Source organism: Empidonax traillii, unplaced genomic scaffold (genome assembly GCF_003031625.1).
Source record: "Empidonax traillii isolate 1590-97213 ecotype Southwest subspecies unplaced genomic scaffold, ASM303162v1 scaffold312:size2399984, whole genome shotgun sequence".
NCBI classification, from domain to species: Eukaryota; Metazoa; Chordata; class Aves; order Passeriformes; family Tyrannidae; genus Empidonax; species Empidonax traillii.
The window spans coordinates 1,187,848-1,205,170 of record NW_020955505.1 but is presented as its reverse complement, the minus strand read 5'-3'; the positions used below and the strand labels follow the sequence as shown (position 1 = coordinate 1,205,170).

Genomic DNA, 17,323 nt, shown 5'->3' with positions numbered 1-17,323 from the left:
AATGTTAACCTGTAAGCTTTACCAAAATATGGTGAAAATTATGATAATTTGGACTTATAAAGTTAAACACAACAAAACAACACAGAGTGCTTCAGTTTCTGGGAATAGTCTGCCTGGCAAGTAGCTGCTCCTGGTTGTTTTGTAAGGCCTTTCTGTGACTGCCTCATCAAATGGGCAGGATGAAATGCAGAGGAGTCTAATGAAGTGTCCATTTAGTGAGAGGAGTGGGAACAGGAGTTTGCAATCTAAGCTCTAAGCTATTAGACCTCAGCTCTTCAAATGTCTGTAATTCAATGTTCAGGGAATTAAAGAGCAGAAAGACTGCCACAATATGAGTAAGGCTCAGATTTATAGATAAAGTATTAGAATAATAAACAATGGCTTCCAGATTTGTCAAAAGGCCTTTTCTACCTTAGCAGCTGTGTACGATTTGCAGGCTTTATCTGCTGAAGAGAACACTACTGCTTTCTGGTTGGAAATGGCACCAAAATTCCAGTCTGCTGTCTGTCATGTCAGTTTGGACCACTGCCTCTTCCAAGCGCAGACCCTCTTCTTGTACATTCTGTAGCTTGTACCAGACTTGATGTCAGGAAAAAACCAACAACACACAATCACAGACACTATTTCAACCAAGTGACCCAGCAATAACAGTGCTGGTAGGTATTAAAACCTGTTTTATTATTTAATATGTTTCTTTCCAATACTTAGTTCAGAAAAAAAAAGGGAAAAAACCCCCAAAAACATTTAAGTTCTACCTAGCAAGATTCTCTTTAAGAATAATGCTACACTATCATAACATCTTCAGTTTGTCAAAGAAAAAGACTAAAATAATCTCACAAAGGTCAAATGGCACCAAACAGTGCTGGGCCAGGATGCAGAGGTCTTGAAGACAAGTATCATCACTAAGTGGTACCACACCTAATTCTTCAGTATTACGTGGTACTGTGGAGCCACTGCACTGGTCATCACTATTATGAGGCTGTTCAAAAAGTGGAAAAGAAACTGGGAAATGAAACTAGGCAACTCAGGTGAAGGCTAAAATTTTATTTTTAAATAATGAGAGAAGATTTTCTTTCAGACTGTTCACAGTACAACCAAGGTCTACTGTCATCTGAAACCTAGGTGCCTATTTCCAGGAGCCTGCCATGCCTGATGAGCTTAATATTGAAACTAGTATGTAAGTCTTCATGGCTTCATGTGTGTAGTGCATACGAATCACATGTAAAGTACTCAGAACAGTCCTGTCTGGCTTAGAAATAAAGTAAGTAATGGCCAGTCTTCGCGAACAAAGACCCGGGGAAGGTCTTTCCACCTTCCAGCCTGCGCATTGGATTTTTTAGGTGAGACACAGTGTGCGCGGAACTGAGCCCACCCTTTAATCCTGAGGTTCATCTGCCAGGGTCAAGCGAACTTGGACAGTGGCAGCGAGGTCCTCAGGATGTAGATGGATTGCCTTACAGGGCTAACGAGCTCCATCTGCCCGGGGAGTGGCCCCGACCGGGAATCGAACTCGGGTCTCTGTGGTGACAGCGCAGCGCAGCGCCTTTACCCCAGGGGCTCCCTGCTTAGAAATAAAAAAACAAACAAACAAACAAACAAAAAGAAAACAACAACAACAACAACAAAAAACAAAAACCTATGAAACAAGAAGCTTTTTAAAACAACACTTGACTATTGGTTTCTTCACTGGATGCAGTATAGACCAAAAATTTCAGGACTTACTGCAATCCCTTTTGTGAAAGCACATATGAGTAAATTTGATGATGAAAGTCTGTCTTTGTTTTGCTCAGATTATGCGTGCAATGTGTCTGCTTTCTGTGCCTATGTGGGCCTTCATTACCAGGTCAAAGGTTGCAGACTGTGGGACATTCTCAGGTGAATGATTTGCACCCAGACTTCACTATTCCTTGAATTGTGCCAGTCTGAAGATTACATGTGAACCAATATTTATGCAGCCAGAGACCGGAAACTTGAGCAAAGAGCAAACCAGCACGACAACATGGAGGTACCCCTGCTGTACTCATCAGCTCGACTGTGAACTCAAGCAGAGAGGGAGGGAAGCTGTAGCCTGAAGCAGGGCAGAACCAAGAGGCACACTGTGGATCTTGGAGCATGAGGCTGATTCTTGCTCTGCTGCCTGCACAAATATAGATATGTGCTACCGCTTAACTCAGGCTAGATTTTAAGGCCACAGACTATAAAGCAACAAATCTCAAGTGTTCTCCAGTGCTATAAATGTTCTCTGTTCTCAAAGGCTTAATGCTTCCATGAAATACTTAAAATATGAAAATTATTTGATATTCTGGCATGCAAAAAGGCAATGAAGCAGAGTTAAAGGTCAGCTTCTCTTTTTTGTATCTTGTATTGTTCAACAGGGCAAATACTTCACTCTTATAGCTTATTAGCAAGCAGGTAAAATACAGGAAATTATAAATTAATGAAAACACTAGGGAAAGAAAAAGACAATCTCCTCCATAAAATCCTGAAAACATTTTCCTTGGAAAAAAAAAATCCATTATATTATAGAAAAGAAACTGCCATTTTGCTTTGAGTGTGTTATTGTTGGTGCTACAGTCTTTTGCGCAATCATAATGAACATTTTTGTACCAAACTTGAGAAGACCAAGGACAGAGCTGGAGCTTTGAGGTGGCAAAGGGGAGAAGTTGCACTTCTGGTTTGTGTGATAACACCTTGTGGGTAGTAGGCTGCTATCCCAACCACTCAGCTGAAAGTGGGAGCTTGGGGTGGGGAAGGATAGAATTTTTTTTAAGCATGCAGCTGAACATGAGGAGAGGAAGGGAAAAGTTCATCACCCTATAAAACCCAGTCCCTTACTATTCTGCTAATAAATTTTCAGCTGAGGTGTAGTCTGTGTGAGATAAATTGTTATACCTCATATAGTTCATTTGAGGAGACTTGCACTAGGTGTAAAGTTAATAATAGAAACTAGAGCGGAGGGGCCCTGTCAGGTTAATCCTGCAACGTGTGTTGTTTATGTGCTTCCTACAAGATGTTGTAGGTGGTGGTGTCATTCTCCCTGTTTCCAGGGAGAATGACACCATCTTTCTTGCATTTTGTTGTGCTACAGATTATTTTATACTGATACTAAAAATAACCTTCTTCCAATCTTCTTTACTCACGTCAGACAGATTTTACTATGAACAAGCAGACAAAAGAAGGTCACTGCAGCAGCTAAGCTCCTGAGGTAGGATTACATTTTGTGGGAAGCATGGGATAGTCACCCTGTGCTGAGGGGACTTCTGCTCACCATAGGGATGAAATAGAGATGAAAATATCTTTTTTTTCCTGACAAATGACTATCAAGATCAATCACTGCGCTAGCTTTCACGTGTGTACTTGGTTTGGCTGATTATTTCTGTTGTGTTCTGTTCTTACTGACATACAGATACTTTCACTGGATGCATAGTTCATATAAACCATATATTACAGCCTCTGTCCAAGCAGTCCATCTCAGATCCTAGCTTTCAGAAGAACTGTATAAATGCATTCATCAAAACAAAAACAAATGAAAAAAATAAGCCATAAGAGAGAGCGAAGAACCCATCAGTCCTAATCTTCAGGTGTCCATGACTGTAGCCTGAGGTGAGGCCATGGGCTATGCTGTACCACACACACCTGCTGCCCACTTGCATCATCTGCACAGTGACTTCATTAGTCAGGACTCAAATTTGTCACTGTGACTGTGGGACCAAGCCTGGCTGAAGCATGTATGTGCCCCCACAAGTTATCAGTGTACCACAAGAAACAGCTGCACTGGTGGTCAGTGATTACCGGTCACAAGCAAGGAATTACCAGTGTTGAGAACAGATGTGCCCCATGGCTGTACCCTCATTTATGAAGGGAAAGGCACCAAACTGCATGTTCAAGTTTGATAAACACGAGCATCCTTATTTAAAATCTTTTTTTTCTATCATGTGAAATTACACTTGTGCAAGAGGTTTTCAGCTTTGGAAGCATTTATTTAAAGCCATAAGTTACCTTCTAACAAACTGAAATGGCCTTGCTGATATGGCTTCTATCAGATGACTCATTACATACAGTTCCCACAGAAAGAACCTGGGACATGCTGACCTTTTTGTCACCAGAGAAGTGTAAGTTGCTAGAGCTGGAACCAAAGTCTGAGGTGGTAGTTGGCCATTGCTCCCCCATCTGTTATCAAACAGCATTAGAATTAAGTCACGCTTCTTTTGTTCTAGTGTAAAAAAGACATGTGTCTTTCCCATTTTAGTTTCAAGCATTCCTGACACAGTAATTTATCAGGGTGTCAAGCATCAAAACTTGTAAGCAGAAATAAAACATAGAAATGATGGAAAAACAGAGTGGGGGGGAGCTCATAAAAGAAGATACAAGCTCCAAGTACATGCATCATGTAATCCCTGTCACTTTGTATCTTTGTTTAACTGTGAAACCTGTTAGAGCAACTACTAGTGGTTTGTTTCCTCAGATGAAAAGCAATGAATGTAATTTTTAAGTTCCTTGACAAGTTGTCATGCAGACCTATCACAGTCATGAGAAAGGGGCACAGCAGAGTGTAATGGCGAGATGTGTAGCTGACAAAACATCAACTCTCTGAAGGCATTCTCAAGCGATATACAGCAGGATAAATCTTCCATTCAAATGAAGGCAATCCTCACTGAAATCTTATCCTAAACTGGCATGAATCAGAGGGCTACAACGAAATGTCATGTTGTTTTCTAAGCTTGGAAATTAATGTAAGGTTGTCCATTTCCTTTTTTTATTTTCCCTTGGGAGTAAGCAAATACATGTCAGAGTATAGCACACAGCAATCATGCTGTTTCCCACCATTTTTATGCACCTTTCTATCTCTTTCAAATTTTACATGTTTTGTGTCTAATACAGCAACACATTCCTCCTGCTTGCTATAACCCCAGTTCCCTGCTCTCCCAAAGCCTGCAGAGCCTGGGCTAGCCTGGCTCCAGCCTGGAAGAGTTCACAGCTTGGAGTTCGGGTTGTGAACTCATACAGCCAGTAATCCCTTAAGCCTCGCATCCCACAGGAGAATTAAGGATGAGGAGGGTTGCATCTGTGGATGTCGGAGAGAGGAGAAACGATGATGGGGAGCTGAGCAGAAGGAAGGCATGGGATATGTGGGTAGCTGATGGGTGCTGCTGGGCAGCATTAGCTAATTGGGAGGGCTGGCAAAATCCAAAGGCCTAAGCCAGAACCAACGGGAAGGGCGACACTGAGCAGCAGAAGGAAGGGCAGAGCTAGTCAGAGTGCATGGTGGAAGAGGGCAAGGAAGGACTCAGAGGTTATAATCCACAGAAAGGTGAGCAAAGTGGGCAGGCATTGGGCTAAAGGGTAAAGCTGACAGGGATTGGTAGACGGGTTCAATTTTGGGGTGTTGGAAGAATTCACTCCTTGACATGTTCTTGGCAAAGGCTGTAAAACACTTTTCTCCATAGCCCTGGTGCAGGGGAGGCACACTGCTACCCTCCCCCACTTCCATGCACCCTTGCCTCCCTACACACACACACACACACACACACACACACACACACACAGAGAGAACAGTCAGAGGAAGCCTAAACACAATATAAGAGGTTTTCTACCTTGACCCTTTTATTTTTGGGAGGTGGAAAGTTTGGAGTTATGATTTTACATCTCTTCAGGCAATACTATGCCTAGCTTGACTCCAACTAATGAAAAAGGCTATTTATCTAATAGACCTTTAATCACAAGCTCTACTTAAAAATCAATTACATGATACAACCATTATAGTTAAGCTCTAAATCTCATGTATCTTTCTGTTATCTGAGGATTTTCCTCTGAGATAACAGAGACTGATACGCAGCCAGATTTTCAAATGCTCATCACAGAGCATAGGCCAGGTTTTTTCATCCAGCTGTTCCTGTTTTGAATGCTTATACAGCAGGTTTTCAAAGGCCTTATCACCTACGTCAGGCACTGTGGTTTGAAAGACCACTTCCTCATTTACGTGAGCAATTAGGGGTTCAGCTGCCTTGGGAACCTGACCACAGCCCTGAGTGGTGAGGTCATTTAAAAGTCTTGGCCCCCAAGGAGCAGATCTGAAAGGCATTCTGATTAATTTTGGCCCAATTGCCCTAATAAGGCAGAAAGGACCACAAGTAGAAGATGGTGCAGTGCCTGGAGGACAAGTTTTCTTGATGCTCTCTGGGCTTGCTAAGACTCCCCGCTGTTTTTATGCATTTTGCTTCTCTAACGTGACTGTGTTACACATGCAGGCAAAACACATGCCAGCACATCCTTCGTCGTGCCCACAGGAGTGTGCAGCTAAGCAAGCCTGGGCACAGTTGTGATTTGGATGGCAGGGACACAAGGAGCAAAGGAAAAGGCTGCAAACTGGTGCAGTATTTCCCACTGCCTGCCTCCACCTGACATGCAGTTAGCAGAGAAGAAACATCAAGGAAAGGTCAACAGCTGCTCAGAGCAGTTTCAGGTCAGACATATACTTGGGGTTGCCAGCAATGTAATGGGAGGCAGCTGAAGAGGTCATGCTTCCATTTAGCATCTCACAGTGACAAGCTCTGACATTTTAACTAGGTGCTACTCAGAGAACACATTTTCAGTACCTAGTATGATATAAATTATCTCAACTCAGTCACTTCCAGACACCTTAGGCAAGTTCCTTATTTCAGGCTAGGCACTAATAGTACAAAAAGACGCAGATATGACTGAGAAGCTTTCTGATATTGACAGCATCATTCCTAAAAATAAACAGGGAATTTGTTATACACAGATAACGCTAATCAGGAAATAAGTGTTGTCTTAGTCTACTGAAGAAATGTCTCCATTAGTAGTGTTGGTCTTGATTTAGGTTTATTTTTCTCTGAAAGGTAACATCTTTTTCCTGTAACTCCAGTTGCACGTCCTTGTTTATGCAAATTGCAGACATTTCTCATCCAGAAGTACTGTGGTAGCCTACCATAAATGGGACAAAACCTGTAACTTGTATAAATTAATAACCCAAAAGAAAATCTAAATGTCTTTGGCTCCAGCCAGTCAAGATTTTATGTAACTTTATTCTACGTTGTTCTCCTCCTCATTTCCATATTTCTTGAGCTCCTACAGACTAGTCCACCCTTGCAGATATTTATGACTGTAGTCATATGTCTTCACCCTGCAGTTTAAAATCAGCCAAGTCACTGAGGTCAGTAAGATTTGGCCTTTCTGATTTAACCCTGAAAGGAAGCAAGAGAATCAGCTTCACCAGATTGTCTCATTAATAATGTTGGGCACACACAGCCTATTATTTGGAAGGAATATTCTCTTGTATTTAGAATAAGTTTCATCCAAAGCTCAAGGCAGGAACTGTACTTGTGTTTTTGAGGACTACGTGGCTAATTTAACACATCTGTCCTTTTGTCCACGTCTTCTGTGGTTTCCCCAAGACTACGGTACTGTCCCTCTTTGACACATTGCTTAGGGAACGTTATGACAACTATAAGAAGAACTAGGACAAGAGCCTTTCTTGCAGCTGTGCCACTCCATTCAGGGTTGTACGTGTTCTCCTGCTGAACAAGTCCAGGGTTAACTGTGGTCAGAGTAATTGTTCTTTCTATGTGCGGCCAATGTGGCAACCTGTTCTTTGATGTGCACTGCTGGCAAATGCCCTGAGCTGAAATACTGGTAGACTTCAGCGACTCTAAACACCACCTCCGGGGAAACCCTTGGCTAATGCCAAACTTGCATTAGCAGTGCAGACTGCTGCCACAGCTGGAGCCTTGATTTGTTTCTGCCTGCCAAAAGGGAGACTAACTGCCTTCTCCATCAGTGTTTCAAGGATTTCCAACCAGCATAATGTTGGATGTCCAGTGAAAATTCTTGCTTTGCCTTGCAAAGCATTTGTGATACTGATAATGTGATAATAATGAAGGATCTAGTCAGAGGGCAAGAGTCATTTTTGTATTTTAATATTGCAAGAGGGGAACCATATTAAAATACAAAAGCTGGAAATAAAAATTACAAAAGGGTGAAGGAGGAAAGCACAGGAGCCTTTGACAGTGTATGCTACTGTAAAAAAACACTTCTCATTTTACCAATAAATCACCGGTCTTCAGGAACAAAAACCACTTAGGAACATGGACAACAGCCCTAAAGGAAATGCTTAAACCCATCAGGAAATAAGTACACCCCTCGAGAAGGGTAAAACAACAATTTTTTTCGAAAGCTAATGGAGTAAGTCATCTTGATGGGAAAAGCAAACCCGCTCGACCTCGAACCAACCCTCAGGAGAAATCGCCCAGGGGAGGTGTCACGGCCGCCCCTGGGACGGTGACACGGGATGTGCCTCGGCGGAGCCCGGCCGTGGGTGCCGGAGGGAGCCCCTTCCCGGCCGGGAAGGGGGCAGGAGGCGGCCCGGGATGCAACAGGTCGCCGATCCTTGCGCGCTCCCACCAGCACGGGTGCGGGTTCAGCCCGACCCGCTCAGCCGCCTCGGAGAAGCCGCTCCACGAAGGCTCTGCCCGCACCCAGCGCCCACTCGCCCGGCGCTTTCCTCCGCAGTTAAACCCCTCACGCTCCTCCTCTTCCTCCCCCCTCCATCCCGGGCTGCCGGGGTGGTCCTGCAGCCCCGGTCCGGAGCAGAGCCCGCCCTCCATAATCCATGCGCGGGCGGCACCGCCAGCAGGGCTGGCGCGGCGCTCTGAGGCGGAGCGGAGCGGGCTGTGCCCGGAGCGGGCTGTACAGTGCCGGCCGCCTCCGGATCGCTGTGCCCGCTTGGCCGGTGAGTGCTGCGGGAGGGGGAGGGAGGGACGGGAGGAGGGGTCCCGGGGCAGCCCCGCCGGGCCGAAGAGGCAGCAAGCGGGGGTGAAGCTCCTCCGCCTTTTCCCGCTGCAGGCGGCAGAAGGTCCTGGCCGGGAGAGCGCGGCCCCTTCCCCCGCGGGAGGAGAGGGTCGGCGGGCGGGGAACCGCCGTGGGAAGCCGGGTGACGGGAAGGGGGTGGCTGTCGAGGGAGTGGGGCTGCCCTCGGGAAGGGGGTCGGTGGTGATCCTGGAGGGCTTAGCCGGGGCTGGGAGAGCGACCTGTGGGAGCGGGAAGCGGCAGGATGAAGGCGCCCCGAGAGCGCGCGGCGAGGCGGGGGCAGGTCGGTGCTGAGCGGGGCCGGGGAGCGGGATGGCGGGAGGGACGGGTTCGGCCGCGGGGAGGGGGCTGCGGCACGGCGGGGGGATGCGGCCGGTCCGCGGGCAGCCGGGGCGGGTCCGCCCGCCGAGCGGAGCAGGGCGGTGGGCGCGGCGCGGGCAGCGCGGTCCCTCCCCGGGGGGCCGTGTGTGGCTGCGGCGGCTGCGGAGGGGTCGGGGGGGCAGCTCAGAGCTGCCGGGCGCTGAACAGAGAGCAGCGGCGGGAGCTGGGCGGGGAGAGTCCCTCAGGTCTCCGGGGCGAGGGGGAGCCGCTCCGCGGGGAGGAGGAGAACGAGGGCGGCCGCTGAGGGCACCTGCCCGGGGCGGGGGGCGGGCGGAGGCGAGCGGTGGGGCCTGAGCGGTCCCGGGGAGACGAACGGGGACAGGATGCTGTCCTCGAAATATGCTCGCCAGGGGCGGGGGGAGCAGGGAGGCGACCCCTCGGCGGGGCTGTGCGGTGGCTGTGAGCGGGGACAGGGCCCGTCCGCTGCCGCCGGTCCCGCTCGGCACGGCAGCGCTGCGGCGGCTGCCGCCCCCCCGCAGCAGCTCCCCGGGGCGGTGCTGGCCGCGGCTGCTCGCTCAGCACCTGGGCACATCGCGCCGGCACTCCCCGGGTGGCCTCGCGTTTGTCTCGTCACGGTGAGCTATGCAGGGAGCCGGGATTCTCATCCGAGAGCCGGGGAGAAGGGGCAGATGTGGTAGTAAACATGGGGTTGTGTCGTCCGCGCGCACATGCAGAGGGAGCAGCTGAAGAAACTACCACATCGGCCGGTATTCCAGCAGAGGCAGAGCTGCGATACCCGCGCTACTCTGCAGTTTGCAGATCAAGGACTAAGCAGCGTGTTAGAGGAAGAGGTCTCTACAGTTTTAGCAATTGCAAAAGGGGATGAAGGAAAGGCTTGGTCTCAACTGCTAGTGGGAGTATGTGGGTTCTGTCGTATCTTGGTACCTTGGCTTTGGGACACGTACGCAGCACTTACCAATTCACCTTTGCCAAAGATTGCCTATTTATGGGCTGGACTTGCTGTGTTTTAAAATTTTCTGTGTGATTCTGAAAAGTAATCCCACAAGAAATGCTCTATGAATACTGGGGTAAATGTATCACTTAAAATCAAGTTAAATATATTTGTTCAGTTTTTGAAAATGTACTTTAAATATTTAGGCAATCAGCTAAAAATCAGACTTGCTGATGTTCAGAGGAAGGTATCTCCCTTGGAATTTTTACAGGTCTGTTTCTGTTTACAAATGTCTGTGACTTGTAAAACAGCAGGATTTTTTGATGTTGCTTTTTTAGTTTATGTATTTTGGAATTATTGAGAACCTGCTCAAACCAAACTGGATTCTGAATACCCACTTTTTCATCACTTGAGCACTTTTTCATTTGGAACATACAGCAAGCAAGTCAGGTGCGTACTGAGGCTACCTAGTGTGGAAGATGCTATTCGTGTAGTATTTCTCAGTGCTGCCAGGCTCTATTCTGCAGTCAGTCCCTAGTTTATGTTAGGTTTATTTGCTTCATGCTCTTCCTATAGCAACAGGTTGCAAATGTTGTTAGGCTTAGGGAAGATTTAGTTACAGAAAACTATACCTTTTTAACTTAGCAGCATCTAACAAGGCTTGCTGTTTTGGGTCTTTTGAGTGGAAAGGCGGTGGTGTGATTTGGTCATTTGTAATGCATACTTAGGAGTTTTAATCTACCTCTAACTATCTTTTTTATGGCTGTTCTAATTCATTTCACTCTTCTGGTGGTTGCTGGCTCAGATACAGTCTCACTCAAGGGGATTATGGACTTGGATCTTCAAATGTAAAATTAAAAAAATGTAACAAACATACCCAGAACCTTTGTGTGGGCTTCCTATGGAGAGTTGCATCTTCCACCATCCCACCCCATCCTGGTTCACTGCCAGCAGGCTCCACCATTGAGCTTTAGCAGTGTAGCCCCTGGTTGATTGAATTTCAGTTCACAGGGTTAATCATCGATGCATCAGTGCACTGCAGGGTTGTGTTTGCGTGGATTGCAGTGTTAAACAGAAGGAGGCCAGTCCTGTTGAAACAAAGAGCTGGACATCCTGCTGCCTCTGAGTTAGAGTTGATGTATCATGGAAGCAGTTGCTGAAGTAATGCATCTTGCTCTGTCTCCTGTCCCCTTGTTAAAATTACGGTGGAGGTACTGAAACTTTATTGGTTTTGGAAAAGATTACAATATTTTTAATAACAGATAGGATATATCTGAGATATGATAACGCTGCTGCATGTTTGAGTGATGGTCTTCTCAACAGATAGCACTTAAAACCCAAGGAATTGTTTAGTGACTTACATGTGTAGAATATTAACATCAACTACAGAATAAAATACAAAAGCTCAAATCCTTTTAAAGATTGGCACTTACAAACAGAAAATAATTTAAAGATTTTTTTATTATTATATATCTTATTAATAATGAATGCAATGATTTTCATTTTTATATATCTTGTTATGTATCTTCACAGGGTGTGTTTCTGTTTTCTCTTTTTATTGAGACATAGTAATGAAATGAGTAGCTTATTTGATAATTAATGTAAGCATTTCAAAGTTTCACACAGCTTCTTTACATTCACTATTTATTTGAACTTTGGGAGAGTTGTATTGGCAGTGGCTGTAGCTCACTGACTGCAGTGATGCCACACTGTGTCTGAGGAAATGAGATGGCCACATGCTGCAATGAAGATTAGCATAAACTGCTATTCAGTTCTCTTTATATGTCTCACCACTGTGTATGCCATTCTTGCAGTTCTCACAATTACAACTTTCACAGATAGTTTTTTTCTCTGTTATTCTGTTTATCCAGCATATTTAACTAATGGTATGCTCCCAGCTAAGTTTCTTTTAGATACCAAGAAAAGGATAACTGCTGGGAACTTTTTACATCTGAATTATATTTAAGTAGGTTGAATACATATTGGATACTCAGAGGCATCCTGAGTTATAGGTTTAATGGTGTTTCTACAAGTTCCTGATCATTATTAATATAACCTTGAAAATATATTAGTGTTTTATGTAGTATAGAGGAGAATTGGTGTCAGCCTAGAGGAGTTGCCCAGTAAGATTATATATACCATATTTACGGTGATACATTTGCCAGCAAAGGGAGAAGAACAGCGTATGGTCAGAATTCTGCAGATTCTTTGATTTGCAGGAAACTCAAGTGAACTTCATAAAAACTTGACAGAAAATTATGAAGAATTGGAGACTTTAGTAGTGTCTGACCTGACTTAGAGAAATTATTCAAACCTCTTTTTAAGAAAACCAAGTTGAGTGGTAGTCTATCAAACTTGCACAATCTTCACTGTTCTGTCATTAAGGCAAAATATTTTTTTTCCACTTACGTCTGGTCTTTTGATATTTTGTCCTGTAGAGTTTCTATAGATTTTATAATAAACTGTAGCCTAAGCAGTTCTAACTTTCTGTCCTTTCTGTGTTCATCCCTAGAGCAAGAGGTGCATAAAATAAAATTCCACTAAAATGTCTTTTAGGCTGAAAAAACCTTGTCTGAAGGAAAAAATTAAGGAAAAAAAATTAAGGAGAAAAAATTAAATTAAATTTCATTAAAATATTAATTTTATTAAATATTAAATTAATATTTTGGATCCAGACTTCTTTTTCTTTCATTAATCTTTAGCAAAACATTCTTTTCCAGATAGGAAAGTACTCATGTTGTAATGTGTTCTAAATTACTGTGTTCCTGTGTTGAACATCATATTTCGGAGTGGTTGCTAACATCATCTTTTTGAATGAGGCTTGGATACCTGTGCTATTTGTAGCATTATTACTGTTCATTCTTCTTGATTTTCACAATCCATGAGGGAGAAGGATAGGCTGGAGTTTTCCCTCTTAACTCAGTTGGACTGTGGGGAAACAAAACTGTCTCTAGTTCTTTGATCTGATCTTGTATTCCTTTGTTCCATATTTTTCTTGATCTATCCTCTGAGTGCACACAGACTGCTAATACTAAAGAAGCCTGCAGTGTGATTTCTTGCAAGTCAATACTGGTTTTCAGAAAGGTAGCTTGTGTTTTACTGGAGGCTGTAAAGCATGAGAGAGACTTAGGTCTCACCTTACTGCATGTTTTAAGTCTTCTGTCTTCAGCATCTCTTTGACCTGGAAATACCTTGGAAGTAAAGGATTGGGCCGACTGAAGCTGTGAGGTTATTTTGCTCTCATTCTTGCAGGGGAATGGTCTGAACACCGAGGCCCACATAGTAGCAGAGTCTTACCTAGCTCTGCAAGATGCGGTCACTGGTTTTGTTGGAAACCCAGGGTTGTTTTTCTTTACGTTTCTAAGTAGTGGTTGATTAAGCTGCTGTGATTTTGCAGATTCAAAATGTTCTTGAACCTGTATATTCACCCAAAGTTAATGACACTCAGCATTGGCAATCTGTGAATAAAAATCGTTGAGTTGACTTCCCCAGTTCCTTGGGAGAGCCTTGAGATAGCTGGAACTAATAGAAAGTAATTGTTGACACTCATTGTCATCTGTCAGGAGGGTGAGGTTTTGTTGGTATTTTTGGTAACTTTTCAGCGATGAATATTTTTTTTCCTTAGTCTTGAAGGACAGTTAGGAGGATCTAGCAGTGAAGTTTTACTCAAAGGTTTAGATTAAAGAAAAGACAGGATATGACTTGTAATAATTGTCATCAACTACAGAACTATCAGGTGGCTGATTAAAATGCATTGTGTAACTGTTATGACACGACATATTGTACTTAGTCAGAAGCACAATTCATACACTGTTGCTTTAGTTTTGTTTCCCTTGGAGCTGTACCAATCCTCTGCTTTGTTTGTTTTTGAAAACTCACTGACCTGGAACTGTGCATAATTGTTTTTTCCACCTCTTTCAAGTACAGTGTATGTAGTATACCATATTATTCAGACAGACTTCAACGGTTGTTTTTCTTTTCCATCCTATCTGTCTCGCTTCTCCAACTTTTGATATGTTCAGTTTCCACAGAAGGTTGTGGGTTATCTTGCACTTTCCTATTTGCTTGCACACATTTAATGAGCTCTTTATTTTATTTTTTTTTGCCAGAGATGGTGCGCTGAGTCATTTCCACAAGAGGCTGCTGTACCACTCTGAAGTTGGAATACATTAAAGAATTGAAGGTGTGAGAGTGCACCACTGTTCTCCTGGCTAAAAAGCTGCCCCCCAACTGAATGTATTGAAGATTTCTAGACTTGGTTGGACAAATATCTCTACCTCCAGTTTTATGAATACTGCTAGCTATGGCTGTGGAACTCTGTTTGCTCCTGCTGCTGTTTTGTGGAAATACTATTTCAGAGGTGCAGCCTATATACAAACCACCTCCTGGGACTTTGGATTTTGGATTTGTACCATCCAAGACGTATGATACAGGTGCATACCATGAACCTGGGTCAATAGGAATTTTGTTTAAAATAGTACATGCATTCCTGTACTTAGTGCAGCCAAATTCTTTTCCTCAAGGTAAGCAGATAAACTACTCTTTTTTAAATACAGACTTGTTATTGATGCTATCACCTTGTTGTAGATACCAAGGCCATAGTCAGGAAATAAATTATATGAAGGGCTTTGTAAGTAGCACGTGTTATGGCCTGGAAATGTGTCTAGTTCTCTATAAAAGAACATTTTTCTGCTAAGCGTGGTGGAGAGGAGGTTGTTAATGACAATGAAATGTTGGTGAAGTTTCACAGAACTTTGCTTACCTATCTGAAAGCTGTCACTGATGCATTTGAGGCTTTTTTGCATAACTGAAACATCATGAGATAGGAGTAGGGGATAAACTGCTTTGTATTTAATGTTAAATCCGTAAGAGACAACTCTCTGAGGTTTACATATTACAGTAAACAGGTGGTTATAATATTAAAAGATTTAGCCTAGGAAATGAAAAATTTGAAATAAATTTCATTTGTTTTCTAATCTGTGCATCCATGGTCAAGTTTTGTATAAGGGCGATTCTGTTATGCAGCCTTGTATAACTTCTTGTGCCTTTGAAAGCTATCAAGACTTGAAACTGCATTTGTTTTATTGAAATTTTGTTTTTCCATTCCTTTCCTACTAAATTGTCCCTTCTAAAGGAAAAGTTAAGATATCAGAGAAGTGTGTGCTTATTGACATTGCGTTGGTTAAAAGGCACTTTTGGAAACCCTGTGCGTTTGTGGATGTGGTAGTTGTATCAACTTTTCAACAAGCTTTGTGTTTCATTTAGCTTTTAAAGTGCTAATGTGTTTGTATAATATTGGCATTTAAAATTATATTGAGGTGAACCTTTCGTAAAGTCTAAGAACGGCTTTGGTTTGTAACTCCTTTTGGTGGTTTAGCTGTGACTGTATAAAAGGGGTTTATAATTATTTCGTAGTACGGCTTTCAATTTATACATTAAAACTTTTAGTAATTTAAAGCCTAAAATAAATTCTTTGGTCAAACTGGTCACATATGTTTATGATATCTATGAACAGCTATATGCTTGTATTTTTGATGTTTCTTCGTGCAGCTCTGACACTGCTGTAGCAGAATGAGCTCCAGTGAAATTGAATGAATGAATTCTGTTTAGACAAGTGCTCAGAGTCCCAGGGGTTAACAGCACAGTAGTATCCTGGCCTGTTACCTGCACAGAGTCTGTCTTTTGAGCAGGTCTTGCACGGGATGTAATGAGGGCAGTTGCATGAGGGTGACAGTAATGTCACCTTTTGGAGAAACTGTTTCCAGATACCTCTGCTTCTTTTCCTTCATTCTTGCTGTTAAATATGCAGGTGAACTATTTACCTCTCTGCGCCATCTGCATTCAAATCTTTGAAACAGGCCTTCATTCTGCCTAAAGCCCTGCTTGAATTGAATCAAGTGGAAACTTGATTTCAGTGAGATGTTTACTCTGAGTTTATATTATCAGCAATGTGGTCTGTAATCTTGTATGTCAGAATTAATATCATGTGTCCTAAGCATGTGAATAATTAGTGAATATAGAATTTATGATCAAGATTATTGTCCTGTGGGACTGCTTGTAGTGAGTTCTGCATCACGTTGGTGTGGTGAACTCTAGCATTAAAGAGAGACATAGAGAAGTAGATCATTTGTTCTTAGCTTGTAAGTTATGAATGTCTCATACCTTTCTTTCCCTCCTTGAAGATACTCTTTGCCAAATCAGTTATTTTCATAAGTTTGGCTTTCATTATTTGCATTAGGTGAAGTCCTGTTCCAGTGCCCCCACATACTTCACTGCAAAACACAGATTTGACAGATCATGTCAGTTTGAGTCTTACCATTTAATTGGCTAATCCCCATAATCTCTTTTGCCATATGCTGTTCTATTTTCACGTTTGGTGTATTAATGGTGTAGTTACATATTTGAAATGCCTTTTTTTTTTTTTTTTTTTTTTAACTCCAACTTGAAATAGAGTTAATTCTGATTCAGGAATGAAAATAAACATAATCAAAAATGGGCACAGAAAGCAAGTCTTTTAGTATTCCTAACTCGAAACTTCATCATTTTGCTTGGACTGGTGGTTCAGAATAGCTCGCTCCAGGTTCCCACCCCAGTGTATTGCATATAACCATAAGGTAGAGAAGTAGGATTTGTGTGCGGGACTTGGCATCAATCTTTTTAGACCTTTGATCTTAGTAGTCTTATCTTTCCTAATACTTGGAAGTACTTGATGTTCAGTTTTCCAGTCTACTATTAGTACTCTTAGCTGGGAGAAAAAGAAGTGATAGGATTGTTTTAACTGCATGTAGACGTTCCTGCCTTTGCAAACCATCTTGGTGCTTGGAATAGTGCTCCAATGGAGCTGAATATGTTACGGTGTTACATTCATACTCCGTCATTCCCAAGTGTGCCTTCTAGGAAGAAAGCTGTTACTACATCATGTCCTGCCGTAAATGGGAGTGCGTTTACTGAAGTGTAAATAAACTGTTATGCGTGGAAGCAGTTTCCACTTTGAGTTAATGATACACTGGTGTGGAAAAGACTGTTTGATCATTGGCTTGCTTCCTGAGGCTCAGTAAATCACTTTAATCTTGGTGTGCCTTTGTATCTCCATTTATGAAATGGAAATGGTGGTGCTACTACTCCTTTTGTTGAGGACTGTGTAGGATAGAGCATCATTATTCTTTCTTGTTACTAGCACCACCTGGAATAAATAGACTCACAGTATACTGTGAGTTGGAAGGG

General features: G+C 43.2%; 1 protein-coding gene across 14 annotated transcripts in view; it reads left to right on the top strand.

The window, feature by feature from the left end:
• The first annotated feature begins 8,617 nt into the window (after positions 1–8,617).
• The window catches only part of PROM1 (prominin 1), a 59,884-nt gene continuing 51,178 nt past the window's right edge, over positions 8,618–17,323 (top strand). For 13 of the 14 annotated variants that reach the window (XM_027891222.1, XM_027891219.1, XM_027891215.1 and 10 more), the window contains exons 1-2: positions 8,618–8,749; positions 14,209–14,622. In XM_027891222.1, the coding sequence (XP_027747023.1) occupies positions 14,403–14,622 (220 nt within the window). In that variant the 5' untranslated portion in view covers positions 8,618–8,749; positions 14,209–14,402. Of the gene's footprint in view, positions 8,750–8,828; positions 8,951–14,208; positions 14,623–17,323 lie in introns of those variants that run through there. The other variant, XM_027891209.1, reaches the window with a different exon arrangement.